The sequence below is a fragment of the Perca fluviatilis genome, chromosome 10 (assembly GCF_010015445.1).
Source record: "Perca fluviatilis chromosome 10, GENO_Pfluv_1.0, whole genome shotgun sequence".
NCBI lineage: Eukaryota > Metazoa > Chordata > Actinopteri > Perciformes > Percidae > Perca > Perca fluviatilis.
In genome coordinates, this window is record NC_053121.1 from 21,049,313 (window position 1) to 21,075,484 (window position 26,172).

Below are 26,172 nucleotides of genomic sequence, written 5' to 3' on the forward strand. Positions count from 1 at the left end.
GATATAATCCAGTGTTCGTAATTCAAGAAAAAGACTATGACTCGTCAGTTTAATCACAAGTCATATTTTGCAATGGGTAAAAGATGCATTTGATAATACAGCAACAACAAATTTAACAACAAAGGCCTATTTACAGTAAATACAGTGAATGTAGCGCTGATGCAATCAGCTTAAACAAACAATGGAGCTAATCACTAGATGGTGACTGCAAGAAAAGTGATGATGAAATCCTGCAACTGCTAACAATTAAGCTAATTGCTGCTTGAGAATGAGACCCTAAAAAAAGTTTAAAAACTAAATGGGTCTATCAGCATCAATACAGCATAAGAATATTAATTCTAGCATAGCATAATCAAGGCTTTATGATGGTACCTAGTGACGATTCGCTGATGTTGAAGTCTTAAAACCTTCAAAACGAGGCTGAGAAAAGCGTGACAAACTTAGAGGTAGTTTCATCAGTGCCTCAGGAAATTCCGGTTCTCTCTCTGTGAAATGATGACACTGCCATGTTTAGGGTTACAACAGTACACTGGCAGATTGGTGTTCCTATGCTTTGCATTTTAGTTGGAAGATTTAAATGTAGAACGTGACAATGTTTGTTTTCTTCTCTGCAATAGGAAATTTGCAATAAACATCAGCAGTGAACTGTACAATATAGTGGACAGTGGTAGGGCAGTTAGTGGTAGTGTGCAAAAAGGGGATGGTAGTGCAGTACATTCTTAAGTAACCTACTTCAACAGCTGGAGACTGTTTTGATTGTTTGAAACAAGAAGAAAAATGTCCACTCACCGGTTGGCAATACATATAGTGGCAGTGTTAAAAAAACCAAGTTTTTTTCCCACTTCGTCCTATGTTGTTGCATACAGGACTCATTCATCCGCCGATCATAATTAGTCATTTGCTCCATAAACCATCAGAAAATAGCAAAAAAATGACTTTTTTGTTCACCCAACAGTTCAAACCCCAAAGATAAAAGCAGCAATTCGTCACATGAAAAAGCTGCAACCATCAAATGTTTGGCATCTCTTCTTGAAAAGTAACTTGAATGATAAACAGATTATCAAAATAGTTGCCGATTCATTTCTGTCCGTTCGCCTAATAGATCAAATGACTAATAGACCTTTATCATGGCAGACATGTTGACATGTCATAGTAGGAAAAGCACAGGTGTATTCAAAACCGTTGTTGATGGCTGCATTCCACTTAGGAGAGGCCCTGGTATTGTGCATGCTGACTCACTGAAATATCTTACTGGGACACTTGATGGAACTGAGCCATTGTTAAGGTTATCAACTTCAGCTGTGCTTTTCCTACTATGACAAGTCAAAATGTCTGCTGTGAAAAAGGTCCATTGTTTCAGTTCTAGTTGCTTCCTATTAAAGTGCAAATTGCTCTCCATTCTAACTAACTAACTGTTTTTAAGTGACTTTATCACCCCTCAAAAGTCATATTAAGTCTTTATTAATGAAGTGATCTATTTACAACAACTGCGGTAAATATAGGCTTGAAATAAACCTGTCCTTGATGGACATCAGAAAAATTAAGCCATATCAAAATATGTAATAACGCACTATAAATGCTATCTTTGTTCTTTAGCAGAGGTTAAGTTTACTGTATGTATGTATGTATGTATGTATGTATGTATGTATGTATGTATGTATGTATGTATGTATGTATGTATGTATATATATATATATAAATTATAGGTGTTTTATGGGTTAAGTACAAAATGTTGGGTAGACAGACATATTTGCAATGGTCACAACTCAAGCTTATTACACAATAACAGATGGACCTCCTTCGAAGCTAGACAGACCACACACACACACACACACACACACACACACACACACACACACACACACACACACACACACACACACACACACACACTCAAACATTAACTAGACTTCAGTGAGACATACAGGCCCAATAAATACATAAAAGAGCTGCAACTAGGAGCTAAAACAAAGAGTCATTGCTTCTCTGTCTAGATAAAAAATCCAATAGGGAGGGTGAGGACAGACTGAGATATACTCCTGTTTATATGGCACATTTGTTACAATGCCTCATAGGCTTATATACGGACACAACACACTATATTCTCATTGTGGTCGCATCAGCAGAGTGTAGATTGTCAGAACAGGTCAGACATCCCTCGACAGCCATCACCACACACACACACACACACACACACACACACACACACACACACACACACACACACACACACACACACACACACACACACACACACACACACACACACACACACACACACACACACACACACACACACACACACACACACACACACACGTGATACTCCAAAGACACTGTAAAGATCCTACTGAGAGGCTGAGTAACCCAGCCAAGTGCAGCATATGACCTACAAACTACTATGCCAGCAGAATGACTACAAGTTACTGACCCCATTGACTAGTCAACCCAAACAGATAAACAAGAAGTCTCTGTCGCGCTGTGTCTCTGTTGTTAGTTTTATTGCTCAGAGTTTAGATTTAGTACCAACGAATGTGTGAATTTGGTCACCCTTGTCATGCATTGATGGAGGTGTGTTTTTGGTCTGTGCATGTAGCCTATATCTATGCACGCATGTATGCTTTGGCATGGCTGGGTGCATCTGTGTAGCAGTAATGGATCTCTCCCCTCAGGAAGACATGATAGCACAGCCAGAGATGTGATTAACCTTGCCTCTCTCTAGGAGTACACAGCACATTAAATCAGAATTGTCTAGTTACTACTTACCCGCTGACTTACACATAAACATTAATGCACAGTATTATTCCATCTGTCTCAATCTATGCATTAACAATATAGGGTGAACTACCCTATGCCTTCAAGAGAGGGTTATAAAGAAAAAAGTGAAGCAATGAGAGAGGTATGCACACAGGTATTATCCTGATAGAAGCCCGTTACTCAAAGCGTTATGCTCAGGAAAGCAGGGGTATGCAGGCAGAGATAGGATTATGAATGAAGAATAAGTGGGATGAATTAAGTTAGGGAGAGGAGTGTGAATAAAGGCAGGGGTGAGGGGAAAAAAGGGGGGAACTTATGATGTAAGCAGGAGTCCCGATTAATGTCTGTATTCATTGATATTATACCTAACATAGTAGACTGACAGGTTGAGGTCAGGGTGAAAAACAAACAAAAGAAAAACAACCAAAACATAAATAGACAGTGATCCCATCTTCCTGTCACAATAATAATTATGTTGTTCCAATCTCCACGAGAGCCATCCCTTACCTAGGATCAGTTAAAACAACACATAGGCCTACAATGAGCACAGCATGCATCATCGTTTTTACAGTATGCCCTGAGCAGGCTGATCAAACACAAGTGAGTGTGCAACACATGTTGGCTGTCCACTGGGGCAGATTTACAAGCCTCTGGAGCCGCCCGCTACAGCTGCAGAGCTGTTATGACAGGCAGACCCCGCCGGTACACAGCGGAGGGGCAGTAGCCTACATGCATGGCAGGGGACTGTGTGGTAAAAGGGTTATGGTGGAGATGTTGGGGATGGCTTAATGCGAGGTGGCCAGCTCTCTAATGAGCTGTCAAATGGGAGATTATAGGCTAGACTGCTTCCAGGGAGCGCTTTTACACTGCTGACAGCATGCCTGTCCAGCTCGCCAACCACACCCCACGGATACATGCATGGGGGGCTGCTGCAGCATCCTCCAGCCACAGAGGTCGGATGTCCTTGCACTCTCAGGCTGTAATGTGTTGGTGTTTCTGTGTAAGGCACGGTTATGTAGCATTTCCACCGTGCTGCACTGGTGTGACCACCTAGACTAAATGTGGTCCATATTCCAACAGGGGCCTCCCTTATACCGTGCAGGACACGGGAAGAAACATCGGCACTGTAACAGCTAAGTAACGTATCAAGAAGACGAGAACAGTGAAAGCAGTTGCATGTTAATCACTCGTGTCGGGTAACGTTATCATCACGCTGCATACTTCCTCTTTGGCTAGCTGGCAGAGTCGAGCAGAGATGTCACACAGGTTCACGGTACAGACGAAATTCACATCCCTGTCTATCTGTCCTGTCTGCTGTCTTATCATCACAGACTGAGCAAACTTACCTGAAATGGAGGTCCGGTGGTCGCAAGTGGCCTGATATTGACGAAGCGTCGCTGCCTTATTTGCTTCCCATTCAGGAAGAGAGGCTTGGGTGAGTGACGAGCTGAATTAACTCCCCTCCAGCTCTTCAAAGATGCCGAGCTCGGCTAACTGCAAACAGCGACCGTTTACAACTTTATTCCTCAGATATCACCAACATTTTCCAGCAGTTAACACAGCGGCTGAAGTTGTGTTTCCCCCAGTGATATTGGATATTATCTCTAGCTGCAGATTCAGCTTCACGCTTCTCCTTCTCTCGCGCCGCACATTGGCATTTTCATCCACGCCCACACACACACACTTGAGTGCACGCACGACGTCATCCGTCCCTATACATTTCAAACACATGAGTGAAAAAAATAGATAAATAATTAAGACCGTCTCGATGCCCGTGTCGACGTGAACATGGGGAGGGGAAAAACACCGGTCGGGCGTCGCCGGTAGCGTGATAGAAGCGCGACACCTGACTGCGTGTTCAAGAATGACACCGCGCGCGGTTAATGCGTGGACACGCCGGCGATGAGGGAGAAACGTGCGTCGTCAGGGCGTACGGGGTACAGACTACAGACCACTCACACAGAAAGATAATTATTTTAAAGACAAATTGCTCTAATGGTCTGTAAGAGCAATTAAATAGTACGTTATTAACTCAATTAACAAAGGATGGAAAGAAAATTGGGAACCGACATTTCTGTGTGTGAATAAATATGTTTATTGAAAAATAAGAAACTCAATATATTCTATTGATTGGTTACTTACAGCAACAAATTATGTCTTTATAAAGCTAAAATATATTTTTATGTTTTCCTTTTTAGCTGTAATTTATTTCTTTGTTCATATTTGTCTTTCATTTCATTGTCGATGTACAGTATTTTACTTATTTAATATATTTTATTGTAAGAATACTTTTACACTATTATGTGGAATATGCTATCAGCACTCCTTTATATTGTATTGTGTACTTGTTTTGTACCCGATGTGCAGTGTACACTTTGAACATGAGTTGATGATGATGATTTAGGCTACCAATATATTTTAGGCCATATAAGAACCACTGTGCCTATTCCCAGCCATCATTGTATAACTAATATTTAAAGGTTATTAAAGGATAACCATCATCATCATCATTAATAAAAAAACTCACTCTCTATATCGTCTTCTTCTGTGTAACTGTGATTCATTGTAACTAATAAACTTCAATTACAGGTAGCGCGTGCCTTCTAATTATATTCATCTAGGACAATATGATTCGTCAAATCATAAAACTGGGTAAAAAAATCTGACAATAAAGTGGTGCGAGTGTGACCCAGATTCTGGAGGATGCATTACTTCCCGCAGGCTGCCTGTCTCTGCCTCACACCTGCCCCGTCTGCCTCCACCCACACACACACACACACACACACACACACACACACACACACACACACACACACACACACACCCCCCCCCCCCCCCCACACACACACACACACACACACACACACACACACACACACACACACACACACACACACACACACACACACACACACACCTTTCATAAATGCAGCATATGCAGCCCATTGCTGCAGGGCAACGTAGGCCAAGAAGTGGAGGAAGAAGAGCACACAGTCATGGATAAGTTTCAATTGTCTACATCATGTCCTCTCCTGCAGTGGTCACTCACTCATCCATAATTGGAGTCCCAGTGGGCATTTTTCCAGGTATAGGCTTGTGCTCTTCATATGTATGGAACATTTTTGAGTAAGGTAAAGCAGAGAAGCAAAGGGGGTGGGTTTGGAGTATTAAGCTGCACTCCATTCAGGTTCCTGCTGACGCCAGCAAACAGACACCCAGATGGAGAGATAAAGTGAAAAAACATTGTGTTTGCAGGCAGAGAGAGATGAGGAGAGGGAGGGGTGTGTGCCCTGCTTTGTTTTGGTGAAAGATTGATTCAGAGAGTGAATGTGTGTCAGAGAGCGGTAATGAGCGTTTCTATTAATTGTTTTTGCCTGAGGTATCTTTACTGTTCTCTGCAGCATGGCATTTAGCGGGTCTTCTGTATTTGCATCATGCTCTCTCTGAACAGGAGATTTCACAGAAAAAAGGATGAAGGAAACTTTATTTTCTTTGACGTCACAATAACCTTGTGATTAGGCCTTGTGATGTCTTGTGATAAGAGAACAACCCGAGGTGTTATAAGATTCAGGTGATAATACTGGTGATAGTTAAGTGATAGTTTAAATGTGACGGTAGGTATAGGTAAAACGCATTCTGAGCCTGTTATATGCTTCATACAGAAAGCTTACTTACTACACTGAATGGTCAAGTTATACAAGCATCTTAATCACAGATTGTTTTTCATGGGAAGAAAGAAACTATCTCTAGTCAGTCAGCCTATTTCCATCTCTTCGGCCCAGTTATGAGTAACAGGAGTCACTGTTTTTATTAACTTAACATAATCATCTTAGGTTTTCTGAATATCCATGAGAGCTGTCCATAATAAGCTTAACATATTCATGACTGCTGGCAGATTAAATTTATTATAGCTTTTAGAGCCCGCCTTTGGTATTCTGAGGGGGCCAGAGGATCAAATGAGGAATATATCTAGCTAATGTTCCGTCTATACAGCATTTATTTTGAGCATATAGATAAAAAACATTAGACACTTTTGCATCCATTTCTGAAGCCAGTCACCAAACTGACCTATTTTCCACAGTGTAACCCCAAGCCCCCAGTCTGGAGTGCTTGTGTTGACGTAAAACTTTCATATGTAGGTAATTAGGGTTTCCGTACATGAGTCACCACTGTTAGTCAGTAAAAAAATCTGAGCCCGATGTTCCATTGTGAATCCCCAAAAACCTTAATTCATAACAAACACAGCAAGATGACAACCCTGTGTGTAAAGTGAAGTTTTTTTGATCTGTAAAGCATTTATTGACAAGGAGTTTTCTGTTTCTGACCTTCTGGTTAAGCTATTATGTTTTTATTGGGAATGTTGTTATATGTTCCATGAGACAGTCTAGTACTTTGCTGTCCAAATACACTATGACTGCCCACACCCAGAATCATAATACAAGCTGTATAATGTAGCCACAGTACAATTAGTATGACTTAACAAGGAGATTTATAGAGCTGTATTAGAATTACAGTGTAGTTCCAGGGGCCTGAAATATAGATAAACAATGTATTGTAATATGTAGGATCCAGCATTTCTGGAGCTTGACCATAGGCCTACTAGAGTCTAAAAGTCAGGATATCTTGGCCTCTGCTCCTTCAATTTTGACAATTAAAAAACTCAATATTAAATATATTGCAATATTAAATCTCTGGGGAACCCCTTTAAGACAAAATACAACACATTTCAAAATGAACATGATCCCAGACCTAAAGGGTTGGGACTAAAGGCCACTATGCATACAGTTATTCATAATTCTTCATCTTTTCTTTTACTTAATTTTCCTCTCTCTGCTTCTTCTTTTCCACACAGGCCGAAAAATAGCTACAGATCATACATCGGCTGGCAGCTGAAGAAGGGACATAAGCCACAGGAAGGAGTTGAGTTTTCCCCACTTAAAGTGTGTAGAAGTGCAAATGATTTAAGCATTGAAGAGTTAACAGGCTTGTTTAAAAGATGGTTCATGTTCTAAGACGATTAGTCAGTGGCACCAACATTACGAGAGTTGGATTATCTCCATGTCTGAGAATTTCCCCAAAGTGAAATCTGTAGCTGATTATTGATAACAACAGGTTGTCTGTTCTTTTATCAGTAGCATAATATAAATCAGCTGGTATTATATCTATAGAATACATAGTTTGTTTGATTAGAAGGAATTTGACCAGACAAGTAGCAGCTGGCTAACATCCATCCAGCATTACATCCCATTTGCCTGCAGAGAGAAACGTTTAAGGTCAGAATAGCTACTGGGTTGTGTTTGTGATGGAAATACTCATCTTCACTGCAGTCAATGTTGGTTCTCACATAACCCTTTTGGTTGCTATGGTTACTGACCATACCTCTTCAGGTCTCTCTTTCTGTCAGAGTCATTGGTAATGCCAGGTGAGACAGTGGGTGAGGCCTGCTCTGTATAACAAGGGTTGAGTGCATTTCGGACTCAACCCTCTCTATTTTGTTGTGTTTTAATGAGTTTAAATGACATAGTAGGCTTGTGAGATATGATATTAGAAAAGATGATGGGAAAGTCTCCACTTGAGCTGTAGAATAAGTCATGACTACTTTGAGAGGATATAGAGAAAGAAAAAAAGCAGACTGAAGTAAAAAGACCAGCTTGTTTCAATTTTTAAGTAATGACATCACAGTCCAAACCTGCAGCTACTTGGAGATTTGCATAATCAAAAGATTTGGACTCATAACAAGCTCATTATTACAAATATCTTGTTTGAGCTGCTTTGCCTAATTTAAATGGGAATTGCGTCTGTGAATGCATGTGTGTCTAAGTCAAAGACAGATTGCCTAATATAGATTGAAGGTGTGCACGTGAAAGACCAAAACCAGTATAAGGGTCATGCTTATCCCCTCAACTGGATTGTGTTAATCTACTAATCGAGATCCATTTACATAACTGCTTCAATGCAGCTGCAGTTAAGCAATTACTGCCCCCATTTCCTCATTTTCCCCACAATGTGGTATCTACTCATTCCCAGACTAAAACTTTAATCTCACTCCTGTCCCGAGTCTGTTTGTTTACCCCCTTTGTAAATTCTTGTCTGCTCTCCTTCCTTTATCGCCTGGGTCCCCCTCTTTTAATGTTTTCCTTTCTTTTTTCTCTTGCTCCTTATGGCATGTTGCATTTTACATGTAGGCCTATGCGCACAACAAGCTATACTCGCGAGCATCGTTACATACCCTTATGTTTGGGCACAATAAATAGGCCTATATTGTTGTCAGAAATATTACACCCAAATCCCAGATTTAGAGGCAGGCTATCATAGTTTTTATACCGGTTTGTTTTGCTGAATAAATAACTTGAGCTGCTTTTGCCTGTACTCTATATGAGCAAATCATACTGCAGAGTTTGGATAATGTGATTACAGTTTGTTTTTTTTCGATAGCTAAATGACAGTGGGCACAACTGGAGTCACAAACTCTAACTACAGTCTGCACAGCAGCAGTTCATGTGGACCAAACTCTACTTCGTTTCTCATTGCTTGAACACAGTTTTCAAAACTCTACACACTTATCCCATGACTTTAACCACAACATGCAGAACACTGTGGATTTACAGCACTTTGTTCAAATGTTAAACACACTGCTGTCAAAACTGTTAACCACACATTCAAAACAGAATAGGTTTCAGTCTGGTGCCTATCAAACACTGCTGATTGGAATAATAGGTAAAAGAGCAAAGATACCAATATGTCCAGGTAAGATGTCTGAGGTTATGTACACAGCTATAAATAAAAAGTGGAAAACACTATATCTTTACAATAGTAAAACTGCGTTCTTACCGTTTTTTCAGAAAGTAATGGAGGTGAAAACAATAGAAACACCACATTCATTTGTTTTATTTAGAGATGATGCAGACATCTAATTAAATGTGATGAAGAAAACTTGCCAAATGATGCTGGAGAGAGGCAGGATTACAGTAGTCACACTATTCTTTGTTACTGTTACGTATGTACCTTTAGTTTTTTTCCCCCAGTAATTCCATAAATTACTAGAGACAAAATACTATATTGAAGCCAACTGCTGATTTTCATTCCTTCTTGTTTACCTTAAATAAAAATTGGTATATTATACAATCTATATCTTTTCCTTAAATAAACTATTGAGTAGTGTCAAGTCACTCAAATTGTTCAAACTGTAAAGATGAGAAAGTTTGTGACAGTGTGTGTTATCTCAGGGAGGACTGTGCATAGTGTTTGGCTGCACTGAGCCTGTTTGGAGACGTGTGTTAAGAGTTGTGTTGCTTGGAATGAGTTTTGCAGGTGATGTGAACTGTTTAGCTCAGGTGACTGTTGGTAGTGCAGACTGTGGTTTGAATTTTGCACATGTGACTCCAGTTGTGCCCACTGTCGTTTAGCAAAAGAAAAAAACTGTAAACGTTGTCCTAAAGAAAACCAAATTACCAAAAAATATAGATTGGCAGGTTCATTTTTTAAAATGAGATTTTCGTTTATGTAATTTTAACGATTGTGAAATATTCAAGAAAAATAATGTATTCTTTTAATATTTGTAAATTAAAATATGTCGTATACTGCCATCTCCTGGTAGAAAAAATATATTACGTTGTTGCACATATATATCTATGGTTGTTGCAGAAAACATAATTGATTCAAAACAAAGCAGACGTTAAAATGCCTCAATCTCAATTATATAAACATGTTTTAGAATTCAACCCATTTAAACGGGTGTTATATGTCCAATCAACTTTATAAACTGTTCAAGGTATTACATCGTATGCAACAAAACGTAAAATAAGGCATATCGACGGTTGATTGCTCTTGGCTGAGATCATTTATTTTAACTTCCTACCTTCACAGCCAATCAAATTTACTTAAAAAAAGCGTGTCCTCAGCTTTGTCGAATCACAAAACGCAGAATACGAAGTGGGCGTGGACGCCAAGTGGAGCAGCTGACAGCAGACTTTCCTGTACGTTGTGTATGTTTTGAGTTTGACCACAAAGAGCCAGCGGACAGGCTGATTTTAGAAAAGCGAAAGGGAAGAATGACTTGGGACACGGAATAGCAAAGAAACATATTTCTCGAGTCCATTTAACTTGGAGGATTTAAAATAAACTGGTGTGTTCGTGGGAAAGGTGAGCGGACAGTAGTGACATGTTAGCATATTAGCAACAAAACCACCGGTTATTTTAGCTACCTGCTACATCTGTCACTGTCAGCTATTTTGTCGGTTACATGATGACTGTGGCGCTGTATAAACACGTGGGTTACATTAATAGATAATACATAATAAAACGTGTATAAACTGTAGCTAAATTATGATTTTTGCATGTCCATTCCGCAGGTTAAATCAGTTTCATTGGAGCCTATTTTTGCTGGCCAAGGGGGGGTTCCCCTAAAATACAACAGGACACATCACGTTTCCAGTCAGGGCACTTGAAGGATGTCACCTTCTCAATATAGCTGCTCAGGGCTCACTTCATATGTCTAAAATAGACTGCCGACCACATGCTAAAAGGTTTTACACAGCTTTACTAAACTAAACTCAAACACAACATGGATCTGTAGTAAGGATATTAACCGTTAAGTAAAAAGGAATTGGGCTGTAAAGTCAGCACAGGTCAATACTCGGCTATGTGGAGGCAGATAATTCTGCAGGCCAATACTGTTCAAGCAAACACTTCTCCAGCCTAATGACTCCTCTGCTGTCAGTTGTTGAGTTAGAATGAAAATCTGCTGGCACGTAGTACTGTGTTAACGCTGAAGCTGTACCTTTATTATCTTTAAGTCATGTTTCCATCAGAAAGACCTTGTAGCTTGTATCTAATTATTATAAACTCGAGTTTTCTCATCTTGGTCTTGCTTTCTTTTTTGCAAATTGCAGCTACTTGGACTTAAAACATTCATAAAATTCATAATTATTTTGTATGCCATTTTTTGCTTCACTACTCGGCATCAATACAATATCCTCACACAAAATGTAATACCTTTTGACTTAGTTTTTTGGTGAGGCCGTTCAGTGTTGAAATGAAAAGAGGAAAGGCTGTTTCACAACAGCTGTTACTTCACCACAGGTGTCAGCGCAGACACTGTCCCTCCCTTCTCCCTCCCTTCTCCCTCCCTTCTCCTTCATACCCTCTCCCCTTGAACATGTGCTTAAACCCTAGAGTTTTCTTTTTGACTGATTTGTTGTCTGATGGGATTTTCAGCCATGGATCCGTCGCTGAACGGCAACCCAGCCACCCCAAAACCCAGCCCCTCATCTCCCACCATCCTGAGGCCAGGTCTTTCTTCTTCCAGCTCATCTTCTACCACAGCCGCACCAACCTCCGAGCGCCCTAAACCTAAACTCACCATGCCAAAACCTCTAACCACACCCTCACCTTCTCCTGGTCTTTCCTCCCGTTCTTCCTCTCTGTCCACACCGCCTGCCTCCCCTCTCCGCCAGCCCATCAGGAGCCCCTCTCAGGTGGGCAGATCTCAGCTTAATGCAGCCTCTACGCAGACTCGCCCGACTGGATCTACAGCTGCTGGAGCTGCTGCCATGGCTCCACAGCCTCCCCCCACACCAGAACCAGGTGAGACTCAAACTCTGAGCTTTGACCTTTTTACACTTTTTATTACAAAACCTTTTCTTCACTGTCTCACTCTCCTCTTCTCCACCAATCAGTGCAGGCAACTTTCCTAGTTTACTGTTTGTACTGCAGTGTCTCCATGACAACCATAGACATTTATTTATCATGCAAAGCAGCCCCTCCTACTCTGCTAACTTAATGGAAAAACCCTGTCTCATCCCTGTCTTTTCAGACCATTTGAACTCATAGTCGTTAGTATGAGATCTGTTCCATTTTAAATTGTTGCCTGACTTTGCGGTGACGTCTAGATATGTAAATATGGAGTATTACTGGAACGTGTGAAATCTAACACCTCAGTCATTTAATTTGGACCACAGTTTGGACTCACACTCAGTCTTGTCTCTAAAAAATAAATAAAAATAAAATACACACCATTCACCATGTGTCCAGTTGTTTAGATAATCATAATTTAGCAAGTGAAAATAAAAACGGGAGACAAATTGTATCACTGTGTAAGCGTGTGCGTTACATTGGGGAAGCTAGCAGCTGCTGTTATTTTAGGGTTTCTGCCGAGGATCACTCGTGCCACCGACTGGCACACAGATCTGGACTGTTTCCATATGCAGAGTATTTTAAAACCAAACAAGAGTGATTATACTTTAGTCACCTGAAGAAATGAAGTTAAAATATTTTTCTTAAACTTCAGGCTATAGGCATGACAAATTAAATTATTTAGTTTAAGGTAAAGTGTTTTCACGGTCATATTGTTTATTCGTAGACACAACTTGAAATGGAAACAGCTTGGTCAGCAGTTTCAGTAACTTGGACGCTCCGCTTTCGCCTCACTGTGTCGTGATTAGACAGCTGGGTCAGGAAGACGTTTTTGTTGTGTGTTGTGGGCGCGCAAGTTTAGTTTGTCTGGTGTTATTTTATATTGTGTCTTCATGTTGTTCAAAGGTGCTGTACAAATACACTTGCCATGTCTAGAACAGCTGCAACTGGGACCAAAGACCTCACTTTTTCATGTTCAGTTCAAATCTTTACATCCCACAAAAAGAAATAAATATTGAATTAACTGTCCCTTTGTGTTTACTAAATCAATAACGGCCACAAATGTTTGTTTTTTTTGTAAATAATTCTGTTTCCTTCAAAAGAGCCAGAAGAGGTCAGTCTTGAGGATTGGGAGGAGAGAGCAAAGGCAGGAGATGCTAAAGCACAGATCAAGGTCAGTGTCGATGAACATATTGCCGATATAAATACTATTGACCTTAATGACCATATGGTGGGCACAGAACAGATCATCCAAATAATGACATGTCATTTTAGAGGGACATTTGATGGGAAAGACAGATGATTAGTCACAAAGTCACAGAAATGCTTGCCTCGCAAGTCTAAGTGTGTGTGTGTGTGTGTGTGTGTGTGTGTCCGTCCAGATGGGTCTTTACTTTCTGGCGCTGGCAGAAGAAAGAGAGGAGGAGTTGAACAACTGTACAGCGGTCACTTGGCTAGTCCAGGCTGCTAAACAAGGCCGCAAGGACGCCGTCAAACAGCTGCAGCAGTGCTTAGCCTCCAGAAAAGGTACCAAAATCTCCCACTGCTACCCTCAATCTATGACTATTAGCAAAAATATTGTAGTATCATTGGTTTGGTGTTTATGAATTGGTTAGACTACCCTTTAACTGATGCTGAGAATAGTTGTCCATCATCAGGTGTTCTTTCTTCCAGGCATCACTCTGGAGAACTTTGAGGAGGTGAAGAAGTTGTGTACGGAGACGCGCTTTGAGAGAGGAGTCAGGAAAGCAGCTCTGCTAATGTACTGGAAGCTGAACCCAGAGAGGAAGAAGTCGGTGGCTGTAGCCGAGATGCTCGAGAACGTTGAACACGTCCACGCAGAGCCGGGTACGGGAAGAGATGTATTGTAATTTAACACATTGCCATTGTACAGTTTTGTTGCTTATTAAAACAATTGTGTAGTAATAATAGTATACTTAACATGCTGCAGATTGTTTTAAAGAGGTAAAAAAATAAATAAAAAATAGAGACTAGTTGCATGTTAAGGAGATTTGTTTTACCCTCCATTTACAGGCAAACCAGTGTCCCCAGGCCCACTAAACAGCTCTGCCAAGAAACAGAGGAGAGTCCTGGAGAATATGGTCACCAGTGGAGGTGGGTGTGGTTTAAAAAAAAAAAAAAAAAAAAAGACGCCAACTTGTAAAAAAGTGTTTGATAATACAATTTTTACTTTGTAGCTTATTCCTCTTGCCTAAGGGGGGAGTAAATATATTATTTTTGTGTATTCAAGTTTTAAGAGATGAAATTACAGTTACAATAGGAAAAAAGGAACTTTCAGATTTAAATGTCTTCTGTATGTCTTTGTAGCCGGATGCCACGTGGGTCTTGACGACTTTGTTGAGATGACTAAGAAGTACGCTCAGGGTGTTGCACCTTCAGTCATGAATGCAGCAGGAGAAATGATGATGAGACGACGATGATGTAGTAGTGAAGAATCCAGATGAATTGCCCTTACACCAAAAGGTAGGACGCTCTCAGAATGTGTAAGGATGTGACTGCTGTCCATTATGCTCCATGCTCTCTGTGTGGGTTTGTTTGAGGTCCCCCTCCACTCAAAAATGTGTTTTCCCTGCATCGTTACTTTACGGTCATAAATGACAAAGACAAGCATCAAATTCTCACATTGCAACTAGTGAACTTTTGGCATTTTGTTTGATATTTGACAATCGGCAAATTAATTTTTGTTTCAATTCTCTAAATAACTAAAGTCCTTCGTTCTTGTTGTTCCCCCAGATGCTGAAGTTCCCTCTGTTCGCTCTGCTGGAGATCAAGGAGCACCTCATCGACTGGGCGTCACGGGCCGGCATGCAGTGGCTCAGCGCCCTGATCCCCACGCACCACGTCAACGCACTTATCTTCTTCTTCATCATCTCCAACCTCACAATAGAGTTCTTCATCTTCCTCATCCCTCTGCTGGTCTTCTACCTCTCATTCTTCTCCATGGTCATCTGCACACTGCGGGTGTTTCAGGTTAGTGATGGCTCCTGTTGAAGATGTACACTTGGTATAGAGCTCAGTTTTATCGTTTTCTTATTGAATCTGTGTAAATGGAAGCTTTTTTAAAGCAGATTACTTCCTTTCGGTTTGTGTGAAGGTAAAAGTAAACATTAATTAGCATATTTTTCTACAGAATTCAAAAGCATGGGAAAACTTCCGGGCCCTGACAGACCTGCTGACTCACTTTGAACCTGGTCTTGATCTGGAGCAGGCTGAGACCAACTTTGGATGGACACACTTGGAGCCTTATCTGTAAGAACATCTATTCACATGAAGCCATGTTCTTTCCCTATTTCCATTACTTTCCTTTTATTGTTAACTCTGTTTTGATAAAACTTCCATTTAGGATTAAGACTTGACATGGTCTTGTAGATACAATCATTTTCTGCTTCAGTTTAGGCTCATTTGTTTTAAAGAAGAGAACTGTAACACAGAAGTACAAAAGATGTAAATTAAAATTAATGAAAGCAAGATGATAAATACAAATATTATGCAAAATTAACAAACAAAAAAATGCTTCTGCAGCAAAATGAAGAGATCCCGTATCTTTGTATTCCAGGTACTTCCTGCTGTCGGTGATCTTTGTGGTTTTCTCTTTCCCTGTTGCTGATAAATCCTGGATCCCCTGCTCAGAGTTGGCTGCGGTCGCTCTCTTCTTCACAGTCACCGCCTTCCTCAGCCTTCAAGCTACTGCTCAGCTGTTTGCTCGTAGAGCCCTCCTCACAGAGGTCCTCTCCGGAGCGTGCTCCCTCACCCACCTCCTGCCAGACTCCCTCCCCTGGTTCCTCAGGGTCTTTGGGATGACGTTCATCACGGTGCCTTTAGGGGACATGGTGGCATTGAACCTGGGGGTGCCATGTCTGCTATATGGCCACCTTTTCTATCTGCTCTTTCGTATGGCCCAGCTGAGAGGCTACAAGGGCAGCTACCTGTGCCTGGTGCCCTACTTGGTTTGCTTCACCTGGTGTGAGCTCAGCTTGGTGTTCCTTAATAACGCTACTGCAATAGGACTCATCCGCACATGCGTTGGCTACTTCCTCTTCCTGTTTGCCCTTCCTATACTCTCACTGGGAATGGCTGCGATGCTCATCATCCAGTTACTGCAGTGGTTTCTCGCCCTGGAGGTGACCAAGATGGTGGTCACCTTGACCATTTGCTTTGTGCCAGTAGTGTTGAGGCTTTGGACTCGCTTCAGCCTCAACCCGATCGTGGTTTTTCGGTCTTTGTCACGGAGCAGCATCGTGAAGCTCATCCTAGTTTGGCTCAGTGCGGTGGTGCTCTTCTGCTGGATGTACGTCTACCGGTCTGAAGGCATGAAGGTTTATAACTCCACCCTGACGTGGCCCGAGTACAGCAGCCTCTGCGGCCCTCTGGCCTGGAAAGAGGCCAACATGGCCCAAACTCAGATTCTCTGCTCTCATCTCGAGGGACATCGTGTCACCTGGACTGGACGCTTCAAATACGTCCGTGTGACCGAAATTGAGAATGGGCCGCAGTCGGTTGTCAACCTGCTGCCTGTATTTATGGGGAACTGGATGCGGTGCCTGTATGGTGAGCCGTATCCTTTGTGTGAGGAGGTGAAAAACGTCACGGATGAGCCCCAGCCTCTGCCTGCCCCCGCTCCTCCTCCAGAAGATCCCCTCTGTAAACTTAAAAAACTGGCCAAGCACGAATGTCACATCAAACGCTTTGATCGATACAAATTCGAAGTCACAATGGGCATGCCGCTGGAGAGGAAGACCAAGAACGGGACAATCATAGAGGACGAAGATGCGACTAAGGACATAGTTCTGCGGGCTAGTAATGAGTTCAAGTCTATGCTTTTATACTTAAAAACAGGGAGCCTGGTGGAGTTCAGCACCATACTGGAGGGTCATTTAGGCTCCAAATGGCCCGTGTTTGAACTGAAAGCTATTCACTGCATGTCTTGCGGCGATGCCCGATTGCCCAGCAGCAGGCAGTACAAGATTGAACACGCCTGGAGGCGCACGGCTCAGAGCGCCCTGCAGTTTGGTTTTGACTTCTTCTTCAACCCCTTCCTGACCGCTCAGCTAGAGCAACACTCAGAGACTGAAGTAGAGACTGGGACACATGAGGAGGGGTAGAGATCTGGCAAACACACCTCTGGGAGAAATTCTTCTTAACACTGTAAGAGGGTGGACACGTACTCCGACATGAGTGGTATTAGTTCTCTTGTAAATCTGGACTTGTGCGAGTGTTTGTTTGCGTTCTTACAGCTTTTGAGCCAAAATGTGAGAACACAACATAACGAAATTAAATATACAAATGGGGAGAAACACAAACTAATGTTTTTAGAATAAGTAATTTACTGCCTAACACTAAAGTAAGAAAAACACGATCTAAACCTCCTTAGCTTTGGTCTGTTGTGCATTTCATCTGATTTAAGCTGCACTTGTGCTCAGCAGTCTGTTAAAAACGATGAAATCATTGTTCAAACACTACGTCTGCTGAACCCATTTTTATGAACATTTATCAAATATTTGTAGCCATAATCATCAGTATTTACATTTTACAGTTTCCTTGTTGAACTGTACTTATTCTTGTGTCTGTTGCCTACAAGTTATAGAAGAAAAAAAGTTTGTAATGCTGATGATTTGTAGAGATTCTTTTGCGGTCAAGCTTTAATCATTTAACAGTAGACAGTATATGTGCTGTATGTCGTATTGGGAGATTTACAAGTGCCTTATAAAACGGTCTTATTAAAAAATATTTAAGATTATAGACTAAATCATGTCTTTAATCCTTAACCTTTAAAAAGATCGGCTGCATCTGCGCTTGTGTTTATTACAGAGCAGTTATCCAAGTTTCTCTCCCTTCTCTATTCTCTCATATTTTCCTCTGCTGTGCAGAGATGTAATATATTGAACATTTGCAGTGCCTGAGTGATGTGTTTGAAGCTAGGCTGTCACTACTGTTTTCTATACTGTGACCCATAAATATAATTAAAAACATTAGCTTGTAGCCATTTTTCAACATCAACTGCATTATATTCATTTTAACCCTTGTGTGGTCCTTCGGGTCCCAGTGACCCGAAGGACCACACAAGGATTATGTACTTCCCTTTACTTTGTTGAGAATTGCTCTCTAAACCCTGTTTCTTGGAAAGTAAGTAAGAAAAAAGTTTATTTCTAGAACACATTTTAAACACAGTTTAAGCTGACCAAAATGCTGTACAAACAAGAACTAAGGTGCTGTATTAACCCTTGTTTAAGAGCACAAAAAAAAAAAAAAAAAAAAAAAAAAAATTATTTTTTTTTTTTTTTGTGCGGGGGGGGAGAAAAAAAAAAAAAAAAAGAAAAAAAAAAAAAAAAAAAAAAAGAAATATTTTTTTTTTTATTTTTTTAAAAAAAAAATAGTAATTATCCATACCCACCTCTCAATTTTGGGAAGGACAAAAAAAAAAAAAAAAAAAAAAAAAAAAAAAAAAAAAAAAAAAAAAAAAAAAACATTTTTTGTTTTTTTTTTTTTAAAACAAACACAGTTGTTTTGGGGCTAAGCTCGGGGGCTCTGCAAAATGGAAGTTAACTGTTCACACAATACAGTAACGTGAGCTATTTAAAATTAGCTGGATACATGGCTAAACGTAATCTGCTCTTACCAGTGTATTGCCGTGTGTACTTGACAGCAATTACACCAATCTGTTCCAAAATGTCCCAGTTAGAATTAGTAAAGGTTGTAAACAATTTCAAAATTAAGATTTACAATCATTCCCCGAAAGAATCAAGCAGGACTGCCTTGTTGCACGATCCAAATCTTCAAAACTTGTGAGGCAAATATCCTGGAAATGTACTATTGTTGATCCAGACTAAGCAAGTGCTGGGATCACACTAGCTGCAACGCCCCATTTCCTTCCTACCCCTCTACTTCCGGTGTGCTTGCTCGAACCACACCCATCTTCGAACGCTGCCTTTATTTGGATCTCAACTACACACCTGTAAAGATTTGTGATTGCATCTTGCATGGTTGTGACGCCATCCCGGTGACAAAATCTGTCTGAAGACAGACAGACAAACACCTGGCAAAGTACTCCAAACAGCCTTTGTGGTAGTTCTTGCGTAGGCATCACCAGGACCACTGTTTGAGATCACTATTAGCCTAGCTACTAGCCTATTTTTGAATACTCCTGTGTCAGTGTGTGAATGAAATACTTGACGATATATAACTATATAAAAATATATATTCAAACGCAACATTCTTATGGTTTTGGCAATATTGTAACAAACTTTACTTTACTCCCAGGCAAGGGAAATTGAGACTCTCTCTCTCTCTCTCTCTCTCTCTCTCTCTCTCTCTCTCTCTCTCTCTCTCTCTCTCTCTCTCTCTCTCTCTCTCTCTCTCTCTCTCTCTCTCTCTCTCTCTCTCTCTCTCTCTCTCTCTCTCTCTCTCTCTGGAGGTTTAGGCAGCCGAGAGAGTTGCTGCGTTCATGCCACCTCGGAATAACAGGCACCCCCTGGTTACGTTGTTTTTCCGACTAGCAGCGTTCGCATGGTCGGGATGCGTGTTCGTCTTCTGTTATATTGGCGGTTAGCATAACAATTTGTTGCATGACTGCCACCAACGGTTGGCTGTAGCCGAGAGCATCAGGTGTTTGAAAACATGGAGGCCACAATAACAGAAGATTCTCTGCGGTTTTCTTATACGAGCATCCAAACAGCACATTTCCAGGTGTTTTTTTTGTGTTATCTGCAGGACAACGAACGGGAAAAGACAGTTTTTTTTTTTATATATACATAGGCCTATTTATGAATAATTTTAAACATATTATGTCTGTGTATGTTTCTTGGCAGAGGCATTTGTCCACAATAAACAGTTTATTGTCATTAAAATATGTTCAGTGAACCAAAGTCGCCTACATCAAACGTCAGTTGTCAACAACGCCTCACCAACTGGGGAACTCTGTTATCAAAATCCAGCCCGAGTTTCCCACCTCTGATTCCCACAGGAAGTTACGTGAATGGTGACGTTTTCACTCGGAAAAACGTTTTTCCTATGTCCGACCAAGGGGGTAAGCTTCGCTTCAGAACTCGAACCTCCCATGGGATCGCTTTGTTGCTACAAAGCGATCACCTCCCGTTAGCATTCCGCTGACCGCCATTTTATTTTTACGTCACTTGACAGCGAATAACTTTACATCTGAAGCATTTAAAGACTCCATTTGTCCATTGTTTATTTCTACAGAAACACGACAATGTATAAAAGGCTCCATTACCTTGTACCTCACGTTATGATTCCGTAGCAGATTTTTTTGTGAAAATAGGCTAACGATTGCGTCATAACCAAGTGACTTACTGTCGCACAGTAGAGGAATTACCGTATAGTCCAGGAGAAGCTCGCAGGCAGTTTCGACTTACATTAGCTGTTTAGGTTTAATTACTAATGTTAACTAGCATGTTAGTTAGCAATAATTAGCCTGTGCCTATGTTATCTCCTTACATATACCTACACTCTCCGTCTCTGTAAGATTGGGAATGATGAGATTTCTCTCGGCACAGCTACCAGAAGACTTACAACTTTCAGACACGTTGCTCACGTCACATTTACGTTGTCTCCGTCAGTTGGAGACTGCGCAATAAAGCAAGAGATCACCGGAAAAGTGCTTCTAATAGCCTTCACTGGTCTCCGTCCAGAGCAACGGGGTCTATTGGTCCATTATATACTGTCTGTGTCCGACCGGCTTTGCCTATGTCCAAAGAACTTCTAATATATCTATGTCCATGAACGCACGGAAAGAGGACGTGATTGGTTGCTGTTGTTGCTATTTTCGGGATTCTGATTGGCTAACGTGGGCTTGAGCTTCTCGTTACACTGCCACCTACAGGTCTGGCATGCTCTTGACTGCATATATACACGGGTACATATAAACGAACACTTTTCTGAAAACGGAGAGGTTGAAATGTCCGTTTATGAAAATAGCCGGCCATGTATAAACGTAGCATCAGAAGTGTCATCAAGTGGGATGGGATCATCACTCTCCTCAGAGCTGCTGGACACTGTAACTTCTTCCTGGGTTTGTTTCTTCTTGGACTTTCGTTATTCTTTGATGTTGGTTACTTGTTTCCCCTTCAGTTTGTTTTTTCTTTCTTTTCATGTTCCATTTCTTTTGCCTGCTTTTCAGGTGTATCAGTCAGTATCCTTGTCTTCACCCACTTTCTCTTTGTCTGTGCCCTAGGCTGCTGACTTTTGGATAAGGGTATAATTTCAGTGGGAGACATATCCAGGGGAGGGGATGTTTGGAGGGAATTTAAACCTATAAAACAAAGACAAAAGCCATGATTTAAAAAAAAAAAAAAAAAAAAAAAAAAATCATAATTGTTAAGCTTTTCAAACAATGCTAAAATCATACTAAAACAGCCCTGAATACATATCCTGGCAACTGTGGCTGATAAGTAAACATGCCAATTTATTGTACAGTAAATGTACTTTACTCTTGTATCTTGCTATAGTTGCCATTAAATTGTATTAATATTATGGAATATTTTAATTCTGTCACCTGTCCATCACTTTGGTCAGATTGTCAAAGAACTCCCCGACTGTATTTGTTGAAGGCTGTAGCTCTTCCCAAAGATGTTGCTTCAGGCATACGACAGGAGAGATGGTGGCGTGCCATAAAGTTCTTGAACCAACCTCGACCTAACAAAATACAATTAATTCTATTTAGATACTGTAGCACCAAACCAGACGTCAGCCTTTCCTGTCTTAATGAATAATGTAATTTCCTGCACACCCTACCCACTTCTCTTTCCAGTTGTTGTTCACAGCAGAATAGAAATGATGGAGTCCTTCAGAATGTATGGTCACATGACACCAAATGTGCATAGTTGCCTAGAAACAGGGGGTGGGTCAACTTACCCACTGGCTCATCTTACCCCACTCTCCCCTACAAGGGGGTAAGCTTCGCTTCAGAACTCGAACCTCCTATGGCGCCATTTTGACGCTACAAAGAGATCACCTCCCGTTAGCATTCCACTGACTACCATACATTTTGGCGCCACTTTGACAGCGAATAACTTTACATCTGAAGCGTTTAAAAGACTATTTGTCCATCGTTTAGTTCTAAAGAAACACGACAATGTATAAAAGGCTCCATTACCTTGTACCTCACGTTATGGCTCCGTAGCAGACGTTTTTAAAAAAATACGCTAACGATTGTGTCATAACCAAGTGACTTACTGTCGCACAGTAGAGGAATTACCGTATAGTACAGGAGACGCTCACAGGCAGTTTGGACTTACATTAGCTGTTTAGGTTTAATTACTAATGTTAACTAGCATGTTAGTTAGCAATAATTAGCCTGTGCTTATGTTATCTCCTTACATATACCTACGCTCTCCGTCTCTGTAAGATTGGGAATGATTGAGATTTCTCTTGGCACAGCTACCAGAAGACTTACAACTTTCAGACACGTTGCTCACGTCACCTCACTGTCAGTTGGAGGTAGTGATGGGACGTTTGACACCGAGGCACCGAAGCTTGTATCACTCCCGCAAAGCACACTGGTTCGAAACCCAGTGTTGGAGCTTGTATCGAATTGAAATAAGCACGTGACTGATGACGTCCGAAGCTTCGAACGTCACTGAGACTCCGGATGGGTTTGCTGGATTCATGTCGCTGCGTGCGTACCAATTGCCCGTTAGAATTCACTGGAACATCGCGGGTTTATGAGTGTGGCTTGCAATTTATTTGATTAGCCTATTAATAGAAATTAGCCTATACTTACATACACCTGTACGTAATTCTACATAGCGGTAGAACGTGGCATTGTTGCTGCAGTTTATTGAATCCATATTTAGCCTAATTAAACATAGGCCTACTTACATTCAAATCCTGATCACAGTAGTTTATATATAGTTTATATATTATAATGTTATATCCAAACATTCAAACATAGGTTTTATATTTTTAATTCCGTCATGTCATGTTCATGTCATTTAACCCTTGTGTTGACTCCGGGTCACATTGAACAGTTTTCAATTTTTGGTTTATATCAGAAAATATGGGGCATAGAAATAAGCGCTGAAAATGTGTAGAAGAAAAATTTAACAATTTAAAACGTTGGAAAAAGCTTAAACAAACCGTGAAAAAAAGGCATCAAAAACGTCGGGAAAAAGTGTTTCTTTCAAGGTTGACGGGAAGAAAACACAAGGGTTAATTCAAGTTCAGTCATGTCGTGCCATATGCATGTGTCCATTCTGTCTCTCCTACGTTCGTGTTGAAAGCTTCATTTGGCTGTGTCGAGTTCATAGCCGCTGTCATTTCTGCTGCCTGACCACTAGATGTCACTGTGTTGTCTTCGATGCTTTGATGCTTCGGATCATTTTGCAATACAATCAGGAAGAAGCTTCAGAGGCTTCACAAGGCTTCGTTCGCCCATCACTAGTTGGAGGCTGCGCACTAAAGCAAGAGATCACCGGAAAAGTGCTTCCAATAGCCTTCACTGGTCTCCGTCCAGAGCAACGGGGTCTATATATATATATATATATATATATATATATATATATATATATATATATATATATATATATCCCATGTCAATGGTACCGACACATTCCACACTGTAGGCAGGTCAGAACCAGCCAGTAAACAAACAATGCCTGAAGGGTAGGGGAACGTTCGGTAGACCGCCGCAGCAAATGTTCCCTTATCGTTATGTAGGAAAGTTTTCTTGACGTTCTGGGAACTTTAAGGGAACGTTCTCTGAAGGTTCCCAACAGGTTATTTTTTCAAAACCTTCAGAGAACCATCACAGAGAACGTTACCTGGAGGTTTTCAGATTTATTTATTTTTTCCAAACCATAAAATGTTCCACATCTTTTCAGTTTATTGTTCAGCTGTACTGCCCGCATCTTTGCTGTTTTGGTTCTCAGGTTGTCGTTAAGGTTTCTGGACACAACTCCAACCGCAGCAAACAGACCATAATTGCGACTATCTGGTGAATTCAGTGGAGCATTTAGTAGCTAAAGAGTGAATATTATTTCCCTCAGGAGCTGGTAGAGACGAAAACAGAGATAAAACAAAGAGAATATTGGACTTACATTTATAAGGTGGCCAGAAACAGATGATACTGTTGTTCCGTGACTGCAGGGTGACAGGTAATTGCTAACCAGTTCGCCATTATCAACGTAGTCTCGCATACGAAATCAATTGCAGGTTTAATCAATGTGATTGGTTTCACCTGTGCTATTCCTACTGTGAAAAATGTCTGTGAATGTGATTCACTGGGGAACAAGAGTGCTCAGATACTAGCAAGATTACATTTGTAAATAACGATTTATTAAGTATGGTATATGGCATGTAAAGTAGGCTACAAGATGAACAGATTTTAGAAGATGGAATAAAGAAAAAAAGGGATGCTCATCAAACATATCGGTGAAAGCCTATCAGTGTAGCAGGAGAAAGATGTGTTTTGTGTGTACAAACTCAAATTTACATTAAATGCCATACGTTTGTGAAGACACTAGGTGGTGCCTCAGCTCAGACCACATCACTTCACTAGTGTCACAGACTGTAATGATGGCCCCTTATAGGCCCATATAAATTGAAGCAATAAAGTGTGCACATTTCCATAATGGTACTGGCAATTACTATCAGTCTTATATAATTGCATTGCAATAAAAAAAAATCACAGATGTACGCTCATTGGATGCAATTTCGTTGAAATCTTTATTCAGAAAAAAAACATATTAACATTATTTATAACTGTCCATTTGACAATTTTGTCATCAACATACATTAACACAAAAATATGTGAATCAACATTAGTCTGGTCAGGACGAGGTGGAGTGAAATTGACACAAAAAAAGAATAAATAAAATAAACTGTTCTCTAAAAATAAGCTTCTGCACACCAGTAAAGTAATCAGTGAGGAAGGCTGGGGAGATTTAGGTACCATCTCTCTGCTGTATATTTGGAGGCAATCATCGTTACAGATGATCAAGTCCAGTCTGTTTAAGAATGTTAAAAAAACAAAACCTCATACATGTCAAAAACAGAGTCGATATATACAGACACTATTTAGGCCCTTAGATCTTTTTTTTCTTTTAGAGAACAACGTTAATGAAAACATTCCCCAATATTCTTGGTTCGCAGTTTCAGTCGAGTAGAAACTGATTCTTGGACGGCTTCATTCACAATGTACATGTAAGTGTATGAACCGAACACTGGTAAACATGCTCACGTGTCCACTGACACAAAGAAAAGGTGGGAGAGCTCGGTCATCTATGGTTACTCGTGCTGCATGGGGCCCCGGGGCCCCTGAAGCCTTTGTACAGCTGAGTCTAAATGGTTAAGAAGGCAGCAAAGTCAGTCAGTTAATTTAGAAACACCTATAGGCTAAATTGGTTTTACATGCAGCATCTTTTTGCTCGATTGTTGAAATTATTTAGTTCATTTTTTAATTATTTTTTGTTGTTGTTGCTTCATTTGAGTTGTATTTAACTGCAAAGTAGCACACGACGTAGCCCTAGACCAGAAGCAGAACCAGAGAGTACATTAATGACTGAAACACACTGTGTGGAGCAGGTATGAGTGTGTGTCCTCATATTAGGCCATGGTGGAACTTCTGCTTCTATCTGCAGGACTGTACATGTTTTACCTCACTGAACACGGTCCAGTGGAGCTCAGAGGCGTCTGGGTGCACTTGGGTTAAGGGGAGGGTCCTGAATTCATTCTTGCACATCACACATATCATTTTAAATAGTCATTCTCATCATAATCACCATCATTAACATCATTTAACAAGAAGTT

At 40.7% G+C, this 26,172-nt stretch overlaps 2 protein-coding genes and 1 long non-coding RNA gene across 8 annotated transcripts in view; 1 reads left to right on the plus strand and 2 right to left on the minus strand.

Annotated features, from left to right (window-relative positions):
• jakmip1 (janus kinase and microtubule interacting protein 1) overlaps positions 1–4,631 on the minus strand; it is a 28,579-nt gene extending 23,948 nt beyond the window's left edge. The window contains exon 1 of the mRNA XM_039813576.1: positions 4,104–4,631. The gene's annotated coding sequence lies outside the window, so the exon portion shown is untranslated. The remainder of the gene's footprint in view (positions 1–4,103) is intronic.
• Positions 4,632–10,692: 6,061 nt separating this feature from the next.
• On the plus strand, positions 10,693–18,408 carry LOC120567251 (wolframin-like). Its single transcript, XM_039814153.1, is given in 11 exon segments — positions 10,693–10,733; positions 11,974–12,342; positions 13,494–13,564; positions 13,773–13,917; positions 14,065–14,238; positions 14,425–14,505; positions 14,719–14,794; positions 14,796–14,874; positions 15,145–15,381; positions 15,542–15,660; positions 15,968–18,408. Coding segments are annotated over 10 exon segments (2,895 nt in total). The 5' UTR covers positions 10,693–10,733; positions 11,974–11,975; the 3' UTR covers positions 17,514–18,408.
• Positions 18,409–21,313: 2,905 nt separating this feature from the next.
• LOC120566356 lies at positions 21,314–24,553 on the minus strand. 6 transcript variants are annotated; one of them, XR_005640388.1, is made up of 4 exons: positions 24,462–24,497; positions 22,279–22,363; positions 21,920–22,059; positions 21,314–21,676 (listed from the first exon to the last, which is right to left on the minus strand). It is a non-coding gene; the product is annotated as an uncharacterized LOC120566356 (long non-coding RNA). The 6 variants fall into 6 exon arrangements; XR_005640389.1 differs by lacking the exon at positions 24,462–24,497 and adding an exon at positions 22,820–23,770; XR_005640390.1 differs by lacking the exon at positions 24,462–24,497 and adding an exon at positions 22,520–22,562.
• Between the last annotated feature and the right edge of the window lie 1,619 nt (positions 24,554–26,172).